The 18,240-nt window shown below is 53.8% G+C and overlaps 1 protein-coding gene across 5 annotated transcripts; it reads left to right on the top strand.

Moving 5' to 3' along the window:
* Positions 1-5,782: 5,782 nt before the first annotated feature.
* On the top strand, positions 5,783-17,929 carry PRKAG3 (protein kinase AMP-activated non-catalytic subunit gamma 3). Of its 5 annotated transcripts, XR_014795763.1 has the most exons (14): positions 5,783-5,818; positions 6,209-6,248; positions 6,624-6,779; positions 7,125-7,477; positions 8,367-8,448; positions 8,844-8,902; positions 9,012-9,057; positions 9,245-9,299; positions 9,485-9,611; positions 9,701-9,866; positions 11,719-11,756; positions 11,932-12,078; positions 12,386-12,613; positions 13,480-17,929. XR_014795763.1 is itself a non-coding variant. In XM_084892549.1 (13 exons), the coding sequence occupies exons 1-13, from the start codon at positions 5,786-5,788 to the stop codon at positions 12,500-12,502; spliced, it is 1,419 nt and encodes a 472-aa protein (XP_084748675.1). In that variant the 5' UTR covers positions 5,783-5,785; the 3' UTR covers positions 12,503-12,790. The 5 variants fall into 5 exon arrangements, 3 of the variants coding, with proteins under 3 accessions (XP_084748675.1, XP_084748673.1, XP_084748674.1); XR_014795762.1 differs by lacking the exon at positions 11,719-11,756; XM_084892549.1 differs by lacking the exon at positions 13,480-17,929 and having other exon boundaries at positions 12,386-12,790.
* The last annotated feature ends 311 nt before the right edge of the window (positions 17,930-18,240 follow it).

The following is an 18,240-nucleotide window of genomic DNA, read 5'->3' as shown; positions in this document are numbered from 1 at the left end:
ACCTTCTTTACAAAGCCTTCCTTCATTATCCTTGTCCCATTCCAATTCACCTTTTACTGTATTTTCTCAAAGTGCCTTTTTGTCCCCATTGTCACCCTTCTGATTTACTCCAATTGCTTCTTCAAATGTGTACTTTTTCTGGGGAAATGCAGTGACTGAATACAGCATCTAGAAGGTGTCTAGGTCTTGTTTCTTTAACTCTGGTGTCAGAACTTCAACTGCAGGTGACGGATGATCCATTTCAAACTGCGTTAGACACAAAAGAGTCTATTGGTTAATGGAACTGAAAAAACTTCAGGTACAGTTTGATCGGGGGCTCCTTCTCAGGCAGCTCCTGCGTGGTGGTGGCAGGGTCTCCACACTTACATTGCAGAGCTCCAAACCCAGTGGGAAAGAGTTCTCATTGGCTCCATCAAAATTTCAGAATTCACCTCTTTGGGACTAATTATATCAATGCCCCCCTCACTATGGAAGCATGATGTGTTGATTGGATAAGTCTGAATCAGAGGCACATTTCCTGGAACCCATAGCTAAGCCTTTTGGAAAACCATGTGCTCTGAGATTGGAGGAACTGTGGTTCCTGAAGGGCTTGTGGTTCCTTGAGGGCTGCCATGAGGAGGTCTAATAGATACTGAGTAGATAGATCAAAGCACCATTTGTCCATTCCATTTCCAGCAGCCCACAGGAAAGGGCTCAGTAAGGTGAGGCAGACTAAACAGCATTAACAAGATTCTGAGTCTGTTTAGGTGCTCGGAACACTGTCATCAACCCTGCTTAGTTTCAGCCACACAGATAGGACAGGAGCAGGAGTGTCTGGCGACTGATATGACGGCTGCCCTCCCAGCCACTCTGGCACAGGGGACACCATTTACAACATACCAGTAAGGGGTCTCGTCCAGGTTACTCCGCTGGCCTCCTCAAGCTGTTTTTCTTTCTCTGATATAAAAATAATACTTACGGAGGATCCCGACCCCATGTTCCAGACAAATAAGCTATCCAGAGATGGCAGCCAAATTCACCCAGGGTCAGGAGGCAGTGTTCTTATCACATCTCCTCTGAGAGCAAGCCAAGAAAAGGGGTTCCAAGAAATAAGATACCACGACCAGACACTAAAACCGAACACCCGGGGAGCATTTGCTTCCCAACCAAAGCCAGTGCCTTCTGCTGATTTGTCCCGTCCAAGAGGGTGAGTGGGCTGGGATGGCAGCAAGAGCCAGTGTGGGAGCTGTGAGAGGTGAAGGCCGAGGGCAGGGCAGACGACCAGAAAACCACTCTGATTTTAGTGTTGAGCAGCGCTGGTGTCTGTCCCCAGCTAGCCCCCTCCTCTGTCCCACCCTGATGCCACCACAAGATGACTAGTAAAGACCCACTTCTTCGTTTTGCCCACCTTCAAAGCCTCAAAGCTGGAGGTCTGGAAGCAGATGGCAAGGAAATCCTTCCAGTAACCACTTACTGAGCATATACTGCATGCCAGGCCTGTGCTTTATTTACATGGAGCTTCGTGGCTGAAAGAGTGATGCAGGAGTCCAGCAACACTGGGTTTGAGATTTTTCACCAAGTTACTTAATCTCTTGGTGGCCTGATTTTTCACTTGTAAAACCATAATGATAAAAATATTAACCACACACGCAGGACCGGTTTGGCTCAATGGATAGAGCGTCGGCTTGGGGACTGAAAGGTCCCGGGTTCGATTCCGGTCAAGGGCATGTACTTTGGTTGCGGGCATATTCCCAGTAGGGGGTGTGCAAGGGGCAGCTGATCGATGACTCTCTCTCATCGATGTTTCTGACTCTCTATCTCTCTCCCTTCCTCTCTGTACAAAATCAATAAAATATATTTAAAAAAAAAAAAATATTAACCACACAGGATTGTCAGGGATTCCATGGGATACTGCACAGAATGGTAAGCGCTGCATAAATGGGAAGCATCATTCTTTGCACTTGTAATTTCTTTTTTCTTTTTTAAAATATATTTTATTGATTTTTACAGAGAGGAAGGGAGAAGGATAGAGAGCTAGAAACATCGATGAAAGAGAGATATCGACCAGCTGCCTCCTACATACCCCCTACTGGGGATGTGCCCGCAACCAAGATACATGCCCTTGACCAGAATCGAACCCGAGACCTTCCAGTCCGCAGGCCGATGCTCTATCCACTGAGCCAAACCGGTTCTGGCTGCACTTGTAATTTCTAATCCTACCCTCACCCTGCGGTGCAAATGCATTGCTTAAAGAGAGGTTTGGCTGCTGTGGCAAAGGTTCCAGTTGTCTGTGGCTTCGACCAAATAGAAATTTTTTTTCTCCTTCTAACACAGCGGTCCAGAGGTAGGTAGGTAGGCAGGCCAGCACGAGGGCGGAAGGTTCTTATCATGTTCAACTTGCATCTTCCACCATTAGGTTCAAACGGCTGCTTCAGCTCCCACCCTCACATCTTACTTCCAGTCAGCAGGAAGAGGAAAACCAACCCCTTGCCCAGCCACCCAGGACCGCCTGAGGCTCAGGTATCCGGGGCCGGCTGATGTTAGTGCTGCCGGCAGTGGCAGCAGCAGAGGTGTGATGGGGTGTCACCTTGTCCTGATCGCCAGGTCACCTCCTTCCCTTGAGGGCCCCTGGACTGTGAGAGGGGGCAGGCCAGGCTGAGGGGACCCCCCCTCCAGTGTCTGAATTTTCATGCACTGGGCCTCTCGTATAGAGATCACTTTTATGCTTGAATATGCTGGACTTGGTGTGCTTCCTAGACTTTCTCTCACAGCTGGTGGCTATCTCGAGGCCAGCTGAAACAAATATGCTTGGCTGTGAAGGCAACTCCCTCATTCTGCTCACTGAGCCAGCTTGCACTGTTTGCTGAGCAGGGTGAGTTTGAGGAAGATTTGGGACCACAGATACAGCCCTTGTTAGGCCTGCCTGCTCCAAACTACCTCTCAGAACTAGCCTGAACACATCTGTCTCATAATACTTTGCTTGTAGCAGCAAGCAGCAGCCAATACGCACCAGCAATCTCAGTGTTTCTGCCCAGTTTCCATATGCTCTACCTTTCAAGGGATCACAGATGACAGACTTGTCCTATGTTTTGCTGTAACATAACAATGGTCGCCAGCTTACCCGCATACAATATTTTTCTTTGCTTTCTTCTGTCCATTCTTTAAACCAATGACACTTGTCTTAGGCTTTTAAAGCAGTGCTGCTTCCAGATACCAAAGTTTGCATTAGTTAGTATATGTTTGGTTGTTACAAAGACCCTTTTTATTTATTTATTTATTTTTTAATATATTTTATTGACTTTTTTTTTTTACAGAGAGGAAGAGAGAGGGATAGTTAGAAACATTGATGAGAGAGAAACATCCATCAGCTGCCTCCTGCACACTCCTACTGGGGATGTGCCCACAACCAAGGTACATGCCCTTGACCAGAATCAAACCTGGGACCTTTCAGTCCACAGGCCGACGCTCTGTCCACTGAGCCGAACCGGTTAGGGCTTTGTTTATATTTTTGAGTGTGGGGAACTTCTAGGACTAGGCCCTCCAGAGTTCTTTTTCATTTTTATTTTTATTGATTTCAGAGAAGAAAGAGAGATAGAAACATTAATGATGAGAGAGAATCATTGACTGGTTGCCTTCTTCACGCCCCCTACTGGGGATCAAGCCTGCAACTGGGCATGTGCTCTGACCGGAATTAAACCCAGCACCCTTCAATCCACAGGCCCACTCTATCCACTGAGCCAGACTGGCTAGGGCTCCAAGACCCAGTTTAAATGACTGAAGAACGTTTATATTTCTTTCTTATAAGCGTTTATAGACAATCCAACCCTGGTAGGGTGACTCTGAAACCCTTAATAAACATCTTTCATCATGGGTATAAGATAGCTGTTCTAGCTCCAGCCATCGCATTAGCATTCCAGTCAGCAGAGGGTGAAGAGAAGTCATGTTTCTTTCTTGTAAGGCCTGACCTGGAAGTTGCTCACATCACTTCCACTCGTCTAGGTCACTGGCAAAATTTAGCCACCAGGCCATATTTAGCTGCAAGATAGTGGGAACCTGCGTTTACAACAGGCAGCCATTCCAGCTAAAATTCAAGTGATCCTATCACCGAAGGAAGAAAGGAAAACAGATTTTGGGAGGCAGCTGGTGGCCTCTGCCACCTCATGTTTTTATCCCCGTTTTCCGTTTGTGGGAACAGTGGGGAGAAAGTGAGCGATGCTTGCCTGGGTCACAGGGCCAGCCGACGGCAGAGCATACATTTCAGCAGGTCCACCGGGCCCCCAACAGGCTGTGCATCACGTCCAGCCAACAAGTTTGATCACCAAGGTGCCCGCTGTTTACTCAGAGATAAAAGGCATTTGCATGTGATTCATTATGTAAAGGCCGGTCCTGTGCACGCTGAGATGCATCCATGGAACACTCACTCTCAGACTGTTGCAGTGAGGGTGATGCAATCAGGGAAGACACAGGAGCCTCCTGGCCGGTCCTGTAGGTAAACCATGTCTGAGGTGGAGGGACGACGGAGCATTGCAAGAGAAGGGAATGGTGTGAGCTGACGTGTGTCTGGCTTGTCTGGGTGGGTGGCCTGGTGGGTGCTTCAGATACCTGCAGGGACGGCCCGCTTGATCTCTCTGCCATTTGAGGTGTCCTGTCAGCTGCGCCTTAGAAGTCCCATCATCTGTCAGGGACTCTGTGGAAGGAGAGTGCCCTCACCACTGCACTATCCAAGACACACATGGATGGGCACCGTCCCTTCCCTGCTGTGTTCTCCCCCACCCCCACCCTCAGGCAGGCCAGGGGCTTTGAGGGACGATGGGAAATACATTCAATGAATTCAGCAAGAAATCCAGTAATCCATCAGCAAGTGTCCACTCCAGGGCCAGAGACTGAGATGGAAGAGACGGAAAGAAAAAGAGGAAGGGAGGGGCAGAGAGAGGGGAGCTAGAGCAACTGGGTCAGCATTCCTGATTTGGACGTTGACTCGGACCCCAGGAATGCCAGGGAAGTGGGGTGGGCAGCCAGCAGAGCCAGGTTGGGACCCTGTTGGCACCAGAAGATGTGGAGACAGGAGACCCAGCAGGAGGAGGGCCTTGGGCTGCTGCACACCTGCACTCACCTTCAGACCACAGGCAGGAACAGGTGTCTCTCCACCTGCGGACAAGGGCAGGTCCCAAGCCCTCAAGCCCTGGCACACCTTCCAGAGGATCCTCACAGGTTCCCACCTGCCTGAACCTCCCATCCTCCAGCAGAGAGAGGGGGCAGACTCCCGGGACTCACATGGGGACATCCGTGCACATATTGGCCACCAACCCCGTGTCCCCAGCCTCCCGGCTAGCTGGCTACAACTGCCCTGACTGGAGTTGGTACCAGGAAGAGAGGTAAGCTCAACCGCCTCTGTTTTTCTTCGTTTGGCATCTGACAAAGATGAGAGAGGCTCTCAGAGGAGGAACCCACGTCCTACCCCCAGTGCCCCACATTGCTCCAAGCCACCCCTCCTCTCCCCCGCAACACACACACACACACACACACACACACACACACACACACAGGGGCCCTCCTGCTTGTCCTCAGAGATCTAGAAGGCGGCCAGGGACCAGATAACAAGACTCCAGGCTGCTCCAGTGCTCTCCACCCTGCCCCCAGGCTGCCGGGCTGGAGCAGCTGAGCCGTGGACCCCTCCCTCCCTCCCAGCTGCCTGACACCCAGAGGGAAACTGATATGGGAGGGCGGGCTGCCAGGGGCCAGGCCCAGAATAGTGCTGCCCAGCCGCCGCGGCCAGCACTCGCTCTCCGCAGGCCCCGCTGGCCCCATGGAGCCCGAGCTGGAGCACTCACTGCGCACGGTACCGGGGTCTCGGGGAGGCCGAGAGGGGGAAGACGCCACTCTGTGTGAACGTGTGCGCGTGTGCGGGTGTGTGTGTGTGTGTGTGTGTGTGTGTGACCTGGATTTTCTCAGTAGAGAGCATGTGGGTATCTGTGTGTATATATTCTTTGTATAAGTCAGTGTACCTGGGAATGGTTGCATTTGTTTGTTTCTGAGTGTGTGTTAGTATCTGTGTATGTGTGTATGGGTGTGTGTGTTTGTGTGTGTTTGCGGGGTGTTTGTTTACATGTGTACGTGTTTGTGAGGTGCATGTGTGTATGTGTTTACGTGTGCACCGTGGGGAGGGAAGGACCCATGCTCCAGAACGCGGGGCATTTTCTCAGCCCTTCAGACATTCTTCTCCCCACAGAGCCCGTCCTGGAGCAGCCGTGTGGGTTCTCAGCACCAAGGTAGGCGGGCAGTCCCTCCTGGGGGGCCCGTCTCTTTTCTCCGGCCCCAGTCCCACCCCTCCACCAGCCTGGCTTCGGTCTGCCTCCCCTTTTCTCTGTTTCTTCCTCCTTTCCCTCGCCTGCTCCTTCCTCTTCCAAAGGAAGAGCCGGGGGACCGAGTCTGAAGACGCAGGCGCTGGTCCGGACGTTGCCACTGGCCAGCTGTGTGGCTGTGGCAGACTGTCTGACCTCTCTAGTCTCGCCCTGAGGTTTGGATGAGAGATCTTGGAGAAAGCCCTCTGAGAGCTTGCACATATTAAACACCACCATTGTGATGTTTCAGTGGATCCTGCCCTGTGACTCCCTGCTAACCCAGCAGGCCCCTCCCTGTTCCAGAGATGAGCTTCCTGGAGCAAGGAGACAGCGCCCCGTGGCCGTCCCCCGCCGTGACCGCCCGCGCGGAGCGGAGCCGGAGGCGGCGGCGGGCCAGGGCCTCCAGATGGACGCGGCAGGAGGCTGTGGAGGAAGAGGACCTCCCCGGCCCGGGGGAAGGTGAGGCCCGGCCGGTTCCAGGGAGGGGGGGGGGCACGCAGTGTGAACCCCGGAGCCGGGGCCTGGGTTTGTCCTGGATTCTCCCAGAACACAGCGTCGGGCCCAGCCCTCGTCTCGCAGCCTCCGTCTCCCCACGTGGGGGAACTGCCGCAGTGCAGAGCCAGGACTCCCCATGGGCTCTGGGACAGAACCCTGTGAGGCCCTGTGACTCCCCGAGACCCAGCTTTCTCATCTGCAGAATGGGGCCCCCGCCATCCAGGCTCCCCCGGCTGCTCTGAGGGTAAACTGAGGCGGCACCCACAAGGCGTTTGGATGACGGCATCGCTGTCCTCTCCCCTCACGCAGGGCCCCCGTCCAGGCCAGCTGCCGAGTGCGCTGGGCCGGAGCCCACATTCCCCACGGCCACACCCTCGGCCCAGGCCGCTCCCCAGGATGTCCTCCGCTCCGAGCGCGGCGTCTCAGCCACCGGCTCCGGCAGAGGGCTCCCAGCCGCGGCCGCCTGCGGGCCTGAGCCCGGCCTGGCGGGAGAGAGGCCTGCCCCGTGCCCCTCCCCGCAGGCCCCGCTCCCCAGGCAGGGCTGGGACGACGAGCTGCAGAAGCCGGGAGCCCAGGTCTACATGCACTTCATGCAGAAGCACACCTGCTACGACGCCATGGCAACCAGCTCCAAGCTGGTCATCTTCGACACCGCGCTGCAGGTGAGGCCGCCGCTCTGCCCGCTCCATCCTCCGGGGGGCACCCCACTCACCCCCCGTCCAGGACCCTGAGCCAGGCCAGCCTCCCAGCGTCCCCTCCCAGCTCCTTCTCAGCACCCTGGAGACCAGTGCGGGAGGGCTGCTCCTCTGTGAGCAACCCCCAGCTGTCATCACAGCTCTCCCCTCAGCACCCTGGGGTCCCGGGCCAGCCACGCTACCTCTCTCAGCTCCACAATGGGGGTGGGAATGCAAAGGACTCCTAGGACCACCCAGGAGAGGTGGGAACGCTTTGCAAACCCTGACCAACGGCTTGGGACACAGGGCAGGGACTTTCCTACCAGATAAGCAGGATGAGCTCTGGCCCCTGTTGGCCCTTTGGCTGAGCTACCACGTGCCTATAATTCCACCCATAGCATCACGTGTGGTGAAGCAGTGTTTCCAAAAGCAGGGCATGCGTGCGTCCACAGTACATGGTTTGACTCTAGGGACTTGTGAATAGGTATATTTATCTCAGTAGCTTTGTGTTTATGTTCATATGCATTAGAAATTCAACCAGCACGTTTAGATAGCATTACTTAGGGAAGGCCAAAAAAATGAGTCCGTGCAAAATTTATTTAGGTAAAAGCATTTTGTAAATCCACAAAATAACTATTACCTCTGGTACTTATATCAGCAAAATTATACCGTGTGCGCCTGTGCACACCTGACCTCTGAGTGGGAACACCGTGTTTTCACACCCCGGTGCCTGGGGAGGGGATCACCCCGTCCTCTGCCGCCGCAGCCTTATCTCTGTAACAAACGCCCCGGCAGGGATGTGAGAGGCAGGCTGGCGGTGTGGAGGGGTACCCCGGGGCCAGGGAGAGACTCACCCCGGCTTCTCCCTGGCTCTCAGATCAAGAAGGCCTTCTTCGCCCTGGTGGCCAACGGCGTCCGGGCCGCCCCCCTGTGGGACAGCAAGCAGCAGAGCTTCGTGGGTGAGGAGGCCTGGAGGCAGAGGGCTGGGGAGGCCCCTCCGAGGACGGACCTGGCGTGGTGGTTCTGCGTTCAGTGTTCCCATCTGGGGAGGAGCGGCCAGCTGGCCTCTCCAGCGTGATGGCCCCGGGGTCCCGGGTCCTAAGTGCTGGGTAGAGAACGGGGAAAGGGAAAGGAAGAACTTAGGAGAACAGGAAAGGAGGAGGGGGAGGAGAGAGATTGGAGAATAAAGAGAGAAACCATCCCTCAGGCACAGGAGGGCTGTTCTCCTCCCCTCCTCCCACAATCCCCCCCGCCGCCTCAGCACCAGGACACGGGAGGGCCAGGAGGGGAGAATGGCCCCGCACCCTGCCTCCCGCCACAGGCCCAGGCTGATGCCCCAATACCCCCCCCCCAGGGATGCTGACCATCACAGACTTCATCCTGGTGCTGCACCGCTACTACAGGTCCCCGCTGGTGAGGAGCGGCTGGAGTCCAGCGGGCACCGTCTGGGCTGGTGGCGGGGGGTTCGGGAGCCCGGTGCCCCGGGCTGTGTCTGACTTCCGAAGGCCCTCTGTGTCTCCAGGTCCAGATCTATGAGATCGAAGAGCATAAGATTGAGACCTGGAGGGGTGAGCGGCCCAAGGGGACCCGGAGGGGGGCTGAGGGGCGTGGGAGAGGGTGGGCAGTGGGGTTTCCTGGATGAGGCGGAGGAAGGGGGACGGGGAGCCAGGGGGCCTGAGGGCGGGGAGGCACTGGGGGGCTCTGTGGTCAGGCAGGGGAGCCGGCTCCCTCGGCCTGACTCAGCTTGTTCTTCAGAGATCTACCTTCAGGGCTGCATCAAGCCTCTGGTCTCCATCTCTCCCAGCGACAGGTAAGCGTCCCCACCCCACCCCTGGGCCTCCCTGCTCCACCCAGTCCCCTCCCCCACCCCCCGGTCCTGAGCACGCCTCTCATCCTGGAGGCCCCCCAGGCCGCCTCAGCCCTGACCCCCATCTAGGGGGCCGGGACCAGGGTCTCTCTCCCCAGGCCGCCTCAGGCTCGCTGTTCACCCCTCAGCCTCTTTGACGCCGTCTACACCCTCATCAAGAACCGGATCCACCGCCTGCCCGTGCTGGACCCGGTGTCCGGCGACGTGCTCCACATCATCACACACAAGCGGCTGCTCAAGTTCCTGCACATCTTCGTGAGCCGGGGGGCCTGGTCCCTGGGAGCGGCGACCGGGGGCCTGGAGGCTGCTCACCCTGACCGCACCCCTGTCCCCGACCCAACCAGGGCGACCTGCTGCCCCGGCCCCCGTTCCTCCAGCGGACCATCCAGGACCTGGGCATCGGCACGTTCCGAGACCTGGCCGTGGTGCTGGAGACGGCGCCCATCCTGGCTGCCCTGGACATCTTCGTGGACCGGCACGTGTCCGCCCTGCCCGTGGTCAACGAGGAGGGTGCGCACCAGGACAGGGCTGGGGCCGGGGGCCACGAGGGGCGGAGGTCTGTGTGGCAGCAGCTCAGGGCCCGGGTGGAGTCTGGGTTAGACGTCTCTGCCTGCTTTGAGCCTTGGACCAGTTACTCGGCCTCTCTGTGCCTCAGTTTCCTCATGTATAAAATGGGCCTCTTAACAACACCCATCTTGTGACTTCAAAGGACGATTTTATTTTTTTATGTTTCAACATATTTTATTGATTTCAGAGAGGAAGGGAGAGGGAAGAGAAAGAAACATCAGTGATGAATCATTGCTTGGCTGCCTTCTGCACTCCCCCTCCTGGGGATCAAGCCCACAGTCTGGGAATGTGCCCTTGACTGGAATTGAACCCTTCAGGCCACAGGCCGATGCTCTATCCACTGAGCCAAACCGGCTAGGGCCAAAGGATGATTTTTAAAGGTTTATGTGTCATCAAATGAACATAATGAGGGGAAATAGTAGATAAGGTTTTTCATTTTAATTAACCCTAAAATGGGCCATGGCACCTTGTTAGACCTCAATTTCTTACTCTGAAAAAGAGTCAGAGAAATTGCAAGACCACTTCTTTGGTAAACCATGGTTATAAATGATTTAAAAGTTAAATTGCCACAATGAAGCTACATATCAAGAAGTATTCTAATTTATTTTTTATTATGAAAAATTTCAAATGCATGAATCTAGCCATTGCCTAGATTAGGGGTGTCGAACTCAATCAGAGAAGGGGCCAAAATCTAAAATCCAGCCTAAATCGCGGGCCGAATGGTTTACTGAACAGTCATAAACTGACAATGTCATAAACTGACAGCGGAGTGAAGTGATGACAGCGCGGTGCGGGCCACATTGCAAGGCCTGGCGGGCTGGATTTGGCCCGCGGGCCTTGTGTTTGACACATATGGCCTAGATTGACAGTTAACATATTGCCATAATCAGTTCTTTTCCTGAAGTAATTTAAAATAAAATTATAGACATCATGCCATTTCACGCCTAAACATTTCAGTATGCATCTTTTAAAATATTTCCTCTATCACCTAACAATTTATTAACATTATCTAATATCCCATTCTAATTCTCATTTCCCTGTTTTCCCCAAGAACAAACACATACAGCTGATCTGTACAAACCAGGGTCCATTAAGGCCTATGTTTTGCTCCTTTTGTCCTTTAAATCTTTCAACTCAAAACAGTTCCCTCCCCACTGAATTTTTATGCGATTGGTGATGAAAAGCCTGGGTCGGTTGTCCTATAGAATGTTCCATCCACCCCCAGTCTGCCTGTCTGCTTCCTACAGGCGGCCTGTGCCTGGCCCTCCATTCCTGTTCCCTGTAAACCAGAGATTCGATCTAAGGCTCTCCCAGACCCAGGCTAGGACATTCCATAGGTGCCTCAGGGGCTCACACTGTCAGGAGGCGTGCTGGCAGGTGATCTGGGTCCAGGTAGTGGCCCCCTGATGCCTCAGGATAAAGCTAGTAGTCTAAGGGTGGGTGGGGTGGACAACGAGGAGTTTATTCCAAAAGCCCAGCCCAAGCCCTCGCACAGCATCCTGGTTCTGATCTGAGCCTCCTCTCTCCCTCCCTCTCTCTCTCTCTCTCTCTCTCTCTCTCTCTCTCTCTCTCTCTCCCTCTCTCTCCCTCCCCCCTGTCTCTCTCTTTGTCTCTCTCTCTCTCTCTCTCTCTCTCTCTCTCTGTCTCTCTCCTCTCTCTCTCTCTCTCTCTCTCTCTCTCTCTCTCTCTCTATCTCTCTCTGTCTCTCTCCTCTCTCTCTCTCTCTCTCTCTCTCTCTCTCTCTCTCTCTCTCTATCTCTCTATCTCTCTCTCTCCCCACCCGCCACCCCTGCAGGTCAGGTCGTGGGCCTCTACTCCCGCTTCGATGTGATCGTGAGTGTCCGTGGGGAGCGGAGGGCGCTGGAGCTGAGGGTGCTGCCGGGAGGCTGTGGTGTGAGGATCAGAGGCGCCTGTAGAACAGGGGGCCCTTTGAGTGAGCAGCAGATATCCGCTGGGCTGGAGCCTGGCTGAAGGGGTGGCTAAGAGCGATCCTTCCCTCCCCGCCCAGCACCTGGCTGCCCAGCACACCTACAACCACCTGGACCTGAGCGTGGGGGAAGCCCTGAGGCGGCGGACGCTGTGCCTGGAGGGGGTCCTTTCCTGCCAGCCCGAAGAGAGCCTCGGGGAGGTCATCAACCGCATAGTCCGGGAGCAGGTACCCGGCCTCACCCGCCCCAGCACACGCCCCGTCCTTCTCATGGGCTGCTCCGCTCTCCCGCCCGCCAGCACCTGCCCTGCCCGCCTCCTTCACGGCCAAGCTCCTGGTGTCCATTCGGGTCTGCAGCTGGTCCTATCCATTGGCCCGTGTGCCATGGCCACAGCCTCTGACCGCACAGAGGCCAGGGCCTTACCTGGTTTCTAGGAGGCACTCTGCTCTCCCGGTGATCTCCAGTGGATGCCCGATTCTTGATGCCAACCTCACTGGTGCCCTGCCCCCTTACCCAGCCTCTGTGGGCCCACAGGTACACCGGTTGGTGCTAGTGGATGAGAACCAGCATCTCCTGGGCGTGGTGTCCCTGTCCGACATCCTTCAGGCCCTGGTGCTCAGCCCCGCCGGCATCGAGGCCCTCAGTGCCTGAGAGCACCGAGTCCTCATTCCCAGACCGCCTTCCGCAGCCGGAGCCAATGAGGGAGCCGGCGTCGGCCTTCATCTCCCCCCACCCCCATTAGCTGGTTCGACTCTGGTTCAGGTAGGCTCTGCCCTGGCTTCTGGCCTCAGCACCAGCCCCGTGGGCTTTCTGGGCTCCCAGGTCTCCGATGGAGGCCCCCTGAGGATGGGAGTGGCCCAACTCACAGCCGAGCAGCCCTGTGGAAACTATGAGTGTCAGGACTCACCGTGGGGCCACCACTTTGTTCCATTCTTTTGTTAAAAAAAATATATATATATATATATATATATATATATATATATATATATATATATATATATTATTGATTTCAGAGAGGAAGGGAGAGGGAGAGAGAGAAACATCAGTGATGAGAGAATCATTGATTGGCTGCCTCCTGCACGCCCCCTACTGGGGATTGAGCCTGCAACCAGACATGTGCCTTGACTGGAAATTGAACTGTGATCTCCTGGTTCATAGGTCAATGCTCAACCACTGAGCCACCTCAGGTGGGCACTTTGTTCCGGGCATTCTTTAGTTGGGGTCCTAGGGCCCCTCCTAAGAGGGGTGCACAGGGCCCCGGTAAAGAAAGACAAGGGCAGGTGAGGTGAGGCCAGGCACTCTGGGATTAACCTGCCCTCACAAATCAACTCCCACCTGCTTGACATTCCTTTACTGAAGGAAGCAAGTTAATAAACATGTGTTGAATGAATGGAATTTCCCTGCTCAGTGAGAACTAAGGCGAAAAGGAGGGAGTTTCTAAATACTCACCTCAGTAAATTCGACGTGACCTCAGACTTCTTCCTGGGAGTGCGTTTGCTAAGGGTTGGCATAAGGTTGGGACGAAAACTTCGCCAACTTGGCAGTGAACGGCCAGGCTGAGGCTCCCCTTGGAAAGAGCCTCCTCTCCGAGGCCGTTTGGTCACCATCTTCTTCTCTTTTCCTCACAGGCTTCTCCAGCCCTCCCCAAACGCCCTTGCCCTGACCATTCTCCCAGAAGCCCTCGGGAATGCTCAGTGCACTATGGGATGATGCAGCTGAGTCAAGCCTAGAGGTCCCTGAACCAGAGGCACTGGGATTGCCCTAAGGCCCACTGCTCCCTGTCCACCCACATCACCTTCCCCCACCCGGGTCTGGCCGCGAGCCCTCAGCCTCTGGGTAGAGTCAGGGGCTCTGGATTCTTCGGAGCTCCTAAGAGTCCCAGCTGTTCTTCCCCCGGATAACCTCTGACCTCCTACTGCCCCTGCACTGTCGTTTCGGGACTGCTGGGGGCAGCAGTTATTTGCAGAACTGCCTGTCAGCGTGGCCCTCCCTCCGTTCTCCTCCTCAGCTCTCACCTGCAGACAGTGTTTGGGTTCGCAGGGATGGCCCTGTATTCAGGTCACCGGCCGTGAATAATAGAGAAAACAGAAACAAAAAGGACCGCCCATACATTTAGCTTTTGTACGTTTCGCTCAGAAAATGCTACAGTCATTTGATCTTGGGGCAAGATCCCTGCACTTTCTGAATTCGAAGACGCAGAATTGGCAAACACTGCAAGCGGCGTCTCTTTTGTGCACAGAGTGTCCTATCACCAAAATGCCTTTTTCATCTTTTATTTATAACAAAACCATAAAGAAAATATTAGTTACGTACATAGTGGCTACAACTCACACCATAAACTCTGTTCTGCAAAAAAAATAAATAACTTTAATTTTCTAACACGGAATGTAATTTCCATTAGGAAGCCCCATTTACCAGGTGGTAGACATTAATCTCCGTCAGTTTTGGGTTCCCCTTCCAACTGTTCCTGGGGTGAAGTCCGGTGATGGGGGGAGAGGCTTTCAACAGTATAAGAATCTGTTCCTCAGTCTTCATCCACCGTCCACTCCAGCTCCTGCTAAAACATCCCCATCCCATCGGCTGCCACTGGGTTGGTCACAGTGGGCGTGGCCCCTGGTTGCTGCCCTCTCTCCTTACCATGAAGCTCGTTGGCCTGCCTGCTCTCGGGGCATAAGAGCATCCTGGCTCCTGGGCCTCACCCTCTGGGCTTCAGGAAGCTCCGTGGGGCAGTACCAGGCCCATCCGCTGAGACGCACAACACGTGGCCTGCTCTCCTCAGAGACGCACAGCTTTCCCAGCCTTTACCCAGAAAATATGGGGCCCCGGCTCTTCTGCCCTTTCCCCTCCAAGCTTCTCGTGGGTATCAGTCACTCTGCCCCTCCCCTCAGACAGGGGTCCTTCTCAGGGACTCCGGAAGCACCCACCCTCTGCTTCCCCCAGCCTCACAGTCTGTGGGAAAGAGAGGGCATTTTTCTCCAACCCATCATCTGTTCCTCCAGATCCGCTGCGTGTGTCTGGAGTTTCTGTGTCTAAAGTTTGCTCCCAGCCCGTTTGCCTCACAGAGCAGCATGCTGGGTCAGGTAGCACATGAAGGCATTTTCTCAGACTCTCAGCTTCTGCGTCTGGCTTTGCTCTGCTCTGGCCCCGCCTGGGAAGGTCTCGGGCTCCAGTGGAAGGACAGGAGGGGGTGCTTGCTCCCTCCAGAGACAGAGTCCTGAGGGGCTGCCTCTAGCTGCGCGGGCTCCAGGGAAAGCGCGAAGGGTCGGTCTTCGGGGGGTGCCCTGAGCTGCTCGGCATGAGCAGACCTTCAGAGGCCACGGCACAGGCCTTGGGGGAAAGGACAGCCCACGGAAGGCGGTCTCCCCCCTCAGAGCAGATGGGCCGGCCCTCCTGGGCCCACCGTCCGAGGACCACAGTTCACCGGCCTGGGGAGAGCATTCTCTCAGCCACAGCTACATTTGCTGTGCGGAGTGCATGGTGACTCTTCCTCAGTTATCCTCCATCCTATTGCTCTTTCCTTACAGTCAGGTTGGGGGATTATCAGGGAGCCTCACTGTGACATCCTTCACTGTGACTCCTGGGGGCCGCCCAGAGCCCCTGAGACCCCAGCTGCTGTGCCTCATCACCGGCCACTGACAGACGTTGTGCCAAACCTCGAACCAGAGCTGGTGTTTTTCGCCCCCCAGAGAGAACAGTGCAAAGAAAAGAGCTCATGCTGTTACATCACATCCGTACAGTCAGAGAAGCTTACATTAGACAAGTCTTGCCTGGGCATTGTGCTGGAATTTTAACTGTCAGAGGCCATTCTCAAATCCCCAAGACAAGCCAAAGAACTTCTTGTGCACATCTGGTCTATGTGCATTGTTCTGCAGGTATATTATATTTCCATAAAAATCTCATAAAAATTAGCCTGGCCAGTGTTGCTCAGTGGTTGAGCATCGGCCCATGAACCAGGAGGTCATGGTTTGATTCTCAGTCAGGATGCCTGCCTGGGTTGCAGGCTCCATCCCCAGCAAGGGGCTTGCAGGAGGCAGCCAGTTGATGATTCTCATCCTTGTTGTTTCTATCCCCCTCTCCCTCCCCTGAAATCAATGAAAACATATTTTTTTAAAAAAATGTTTTAATCTTATAAAAATTAAATTTTAAAAAAAGAACCTCTAGTACAAAGAGAAAACCTCTTTGGCCGTGTTGTATTTTGTTTTACTCTGTTTGGGGTAGAAGTTTTTGATTCTTTTCTCCCCAGTGCTATGTGTGAGCGCAGGGTTTTGTAGCTGTGCTAATAGCTCTTCGGCTCTTATGTCTTGTGGGATACGACGTTCACTTATCACTGACGGCAAGGCTTTTCGGGGGAGCCTCTAAAGCTGTGCCTCCTTCAGCAGCCTGCTTAGCTCCTGTTTGGGCTCTGCATTTCCGATTTCCGATTGGAGGTTAGGTTTCGGGTCCCCTAGTTCCTGCACAGCAGAACAGTGCGCCTCCGAGTGTCCTGTGGTGCCTCAGAGGCACTGCTTCCATCACAGCTGTTTCTGCCAACGCGTCTCCATCAATTTCTTTCCACTGAGATAAGGTTCCGATACCATTTAAACTCCTTCTTTCAAAACGTGAAGTTCAGTGGTAGTTAACACATTCACAAAGTTGTGCAGCCATCACCACGATCTAATTTCAGACCATATTCATCGCCTGAAATAAACTCCATATTCACCAACAATCTCTTCTCACGCTCCTGTCCTCTTGGCTTCTGGCAACCACTATACTAATCTACTTCTTGTCCCTACCGATTCGCCCATTCTGGCCATTTCATGTAAATGGAGTCACACAAGATGTGGACTTTTCCAAAATACATGGTGACAGAAGGTGGTTTGACTTTGGGTAGAGGGCACACGAGGCAATATGTAGATCATGTGTTATGGCTATCTACACTTGAAACCTGTGTGATCTTATTGACCAATGTCAGTCAGCCCAATAAATTTAATAAAAATATGTGGTCTTTTGTGTCTGCTTTCCTTTATTGACATCATGTTTTCAAGGTTTGTCCATGATGTGGCATGAATCAGTACATCATACCTTTTTATGGCTGAATAATATTCTATCTATGGATATACAAGATCTTCGTGGATTTTAATGGGGGATTAGCCTATCTGTTCATTAGCTGAGCTGTAGGTCATACACATTGACCCTCTTGGGTAGATGCTACAAAACCCTACTTCCAAGCCACATCCACCAGCATCCCCCCACCCATACGCCGGCACTGAGGGGTTCCGGTGCTTGGACAGCTCACCTTTGGTGGTCTGAAGGAACAGCACACTGGCAAAGGCAGACGTCTGCTTTGGCTGGCATTGCGGCAGGGGTCCTGGCCCCCTCTGGGCCCAGCCCCAATCCTCTGCATTTATAAGGAGCTCTCGCAGGTGAACCCCTACACAGGTAGGGTTGAGATCCACATCTTTATAATCTGGAATTCCTTCCAATTACCTCCAGGTTTCTCCTCTTAATATGGAAAGTTCATATCCATCCCTGTCCTTCCATTTCCTTCCTCTAATCCCAGTCTCTGCTCATTAAGTAAACATTTATTAACCACCTCCTAAGTGCTAGACACAGAGTTAGACCCTGGGATCCAAGCTGAAAGGAGCTTGATCTGTGCCCGCCACGGAGTTCACAGCTGGATGGGGAGACAGTCATGTCTACAAGGCGAACAAACTGGGGGCTCAGTTCTGTCAGAGGAGGCAGGTGGGGGAAGCACAGAAGGCAGTGCTCACCCTCACCCAGAGAGGCCAGGGAAAGCTCTGCAGAGGCGGACGTTTGAGGTGAGTCCTGAGGGAAAGCAAGTTCTCTGGGGTTCCATGCCAGGAGGGAAAGACGTGGTTCCAAGGAGAGGGGACATTAAGCACAAAGTATTGAGACCTCAAAGAGCACAAGGTGCTCAGGAAAATAAAAAGAATTTGGGCTCAGCTGTGGCAAGAATGTCTGGGCTGGGAGGGGGAGGAGAGAGTGGAGGATAGGGTGCCGACAGTTTTCTAAACCCGCTAAGGAGCCTGAAATTCGCCTGAGTGCTAAGGGTGTGAGTGTGTCGTGGTTTCTTTCTTTCTTTCTTTCTTTCTTTCTTTCTTTCTTTCTTTCTTTCTTTCTTTTATTCTTTCTTTCTTTCTTTCGGCGGGGGGGACACTGAAGGATTTTAATCAGGACAATTATGCGTTTTTAATGAGTTCAAACTCAAATCCCCACAGACATAAGGAATTTGACTCTTGTTCTCTGGGACTCAGCAGACATTTACAGCTGCGCCTGGGACCCTGTGAAACTGGGTCTCACCGACTCCTCAGGCTTGCGATATGGTACATTGGATCTCAGTGCAAAACTGCTTTCCTTCTCGTTGGCGTTCTATACTAAAAGAGGCTTGA

This window comes from Pipistrellus hanaki (assembly GCF_964339955.1).
Source record: "Pipistrellus hanaki genome assembly, chromosome: 8".
Classification (NCBI taxonomy): domain Eukaryota; kingdom Metazoa; phylum Chordata; class Mammalia; order Chiroptera; family Vespertilionidae; genus Pipistrellus; species Pipistrellus hanaki.
This window is presented reverse-complemented; position numbering and strand designations above follow the sequence as displayed.

Excerpts from the sequence above, each read along its gene's own strand:
- PRKAG3 (XM_084892547.1), top strand. The coding sequence starts at position 5,786 with ATGGAGCCCGAGCTGGAGCACTCACTGCGCACG. Across the intron at positions 6,780-7,124 it reads CCTCCCCGGCCCGGGGGAAG|GGCCCCCGTCCAGGCCAGCT; the intron begins GTGAGGCCCGGC and ends CCCCTCACGCAG. Across the intron at positions 8,449-8,843 it reads CAAGCAGCAGAGCTTCGTGG|GGATGCTGACCATCACAGAC; the intron begins GTGAGGAGGCCT and ends CCCCCCCCCCAG.